The sequence below is a fragment of the Austrofundulus limnaeus genome, unplaced genomic scaffold, assembly GCF_001266775.1.
Source record: "Austrofundulus limnaeus strain Quisiro unplaced genomic scaffold, Austrofundulus_limnaeus-1.0 Scaffold1332, whole genome shotgun sequence".
Taxonomy (NCBI): Eukaryota; Metazoa; Chordata; class Actinopteri; order Cyprinodontiformes; family Rivulidae; genus Austrofundulus; species Austrofundulus limnaeus.
This window is the reverse complement of record NW_013953734.1, coordinates 58,578-60,307: the sequence shown is the minus strand read 5'-3', so window position 1 is coordinate 60,307 and position 1,730 is coordinate 58,578. Positions and strand designations below refer to the sequence as shown.

The 1,730-nt window shown below is 39.2% G+C and overlaps 1 protein-coding gene across 1 annotated transcript in view; it reads right to left on the bottom strand.

The window, feature by feature from the left end:
- The window catches only part of LOC106534994 (potassium voltage-gated channel subfamily H member 5), a gene marked incomplete in the record, with an annotated part of 37,620 nt that overhangs the window by 22,147 nt on the left and 13,743 nt on the right, over window positions 1-1,730 (bottom strand). Inside the window, 1 exon segment of the mRNA XM_014031833.1 lies at window positions 736-893. Within this exon segment, the coding sequence (XP_013887287.1) occupies window positions 736-893 (158 nt within the window).

The following is a 1,730-nucleotide window of genomic DNA, read 5'->3' as shown; positions in this document are numbered from 1 at the left end:
CCATCATCACCACCATCATCATCACCATCATCACCACCACCATCATCACCATCATCACCATCATCATCACCACCACCACCATCACCACCATCTAATGAAAGAGGAATGTTATATAAAACAAACAGAATATGATGATTTGCTGATCTTTTTCAGCCTGAATTCAACTGAAAGACAAATCCTTGTTTCTGAACCACTGAGCCGTTCATGATGCTCCCTTTAAACCCACTCATGACACTCACCTGTTCACCTGTGGAACAATCCAAACAGGTGTTTCTGACCACTCCTACGATCACACCAGCTTTCAGCTCAACATCTGCAGAAATGACTGATATTTACAACATCCTGCTTCTAGAGTCATCTAGCTGRGGCAGCCATCTTGGATTGAATAGATTCCAAAAGCCAATGGTTTGTTTGGGGCTCTGGGGTTAGTAGGGTGGGCGGGGCCTYATCAGAGATGAAGCATGATGTCATGGTGGTACACCATCAGCCCYATGATAAACCAGCATGGGTTCACAACAGAAGCTCTGGGAATGGACCAGTTATCTTCTCATGGCTCATAAAGTGTCCACTGAGTTCTGAATACAGCTCTGAAGACCTGACCAAGACCCAGCAGAGACTCTGCAGGTTCTGATGGATCCCTTCCCTCCTACAGTTTTGGTTCATATGGTGCAGATTTGACTAATGAAAGCAAACTGGWTGAGGAAGCTACAGCTAGCCTAACAGAAACAAACGTACCAGATACAGGCCAYCCAGTGGGCCACCAGTCCAAACACACACACCAACAGGACCAGAACCGCTGCACCGTACTCCAGGTAGTGGTCCAGTTTCCTGGCGACCCGGCCCAAACGGAGCAGACGGACCACCTTCAGAGAGCTGAACAAGCTGCTTATGCCCTGCAGAGGAAGAGGAGGAGGAAGAAACAGAAAGAAGGAGCGTGAGGACAGATGATGCAACAAAAACAATAAACAAACTGTCGTCATCACAGGTTGTTGTTGTTTGTTTGTTTGTTTGTTTCTGTTMTAGAAAAACWGATCGTTTTACTTGGAAACCAACTTTTCTTCAGATGAATTCTTCTGGACCAGTTATGGTAATGTTAATTATGGTAATGGTTAGTTATGGTAATGGTTAGTTATGGTAATGTTAATTATGGTAATGTTTAGTTATGGTAATGGTTAGTTATGGTAATGGTTAGTTATGGTAATGGTTAGTTATGGTAATGGTTAGTTATGGTAATTGTTAGTTATGGTAATGTTAGTTATGGTAATGTTTAGTTATGGTAATGTTTAGTTATGGTAATGGTTAGTTATGGTAATGGTTAGTTATGGTAAGGTTAGTTATGGTAATGGTTAGTTATGGTAATGGTTAGTTATGGTAATGTTTATTTATGGTAATGTTTATTTATGGTAATGGTTAGTTATGGTAATGTTAGTTATGGTAATGTTTAGTTATGGTAATGTTTAGTTATGGTAATGGTTAGTTATGGTAATGTTAGTTATGTAATGGTTAGTTATGGTAATGTTAGTTATGGTAATGTTAGTTATGTAATGGTTAGTTATGGTAATGTTAGTTATGGTAATGGTTAGTTATGGTAATGTTAGTTATGGTAATGGTTAGTTATGGTAATGGTTAGTTATGGTAATGGTTAGTTATGGTAATGGTTAGTTATGGTAATGTTAGTTATGTAATGGTTAGTTATGGTAATGTTAGTTATGGTAATGTTAGTTATGTAA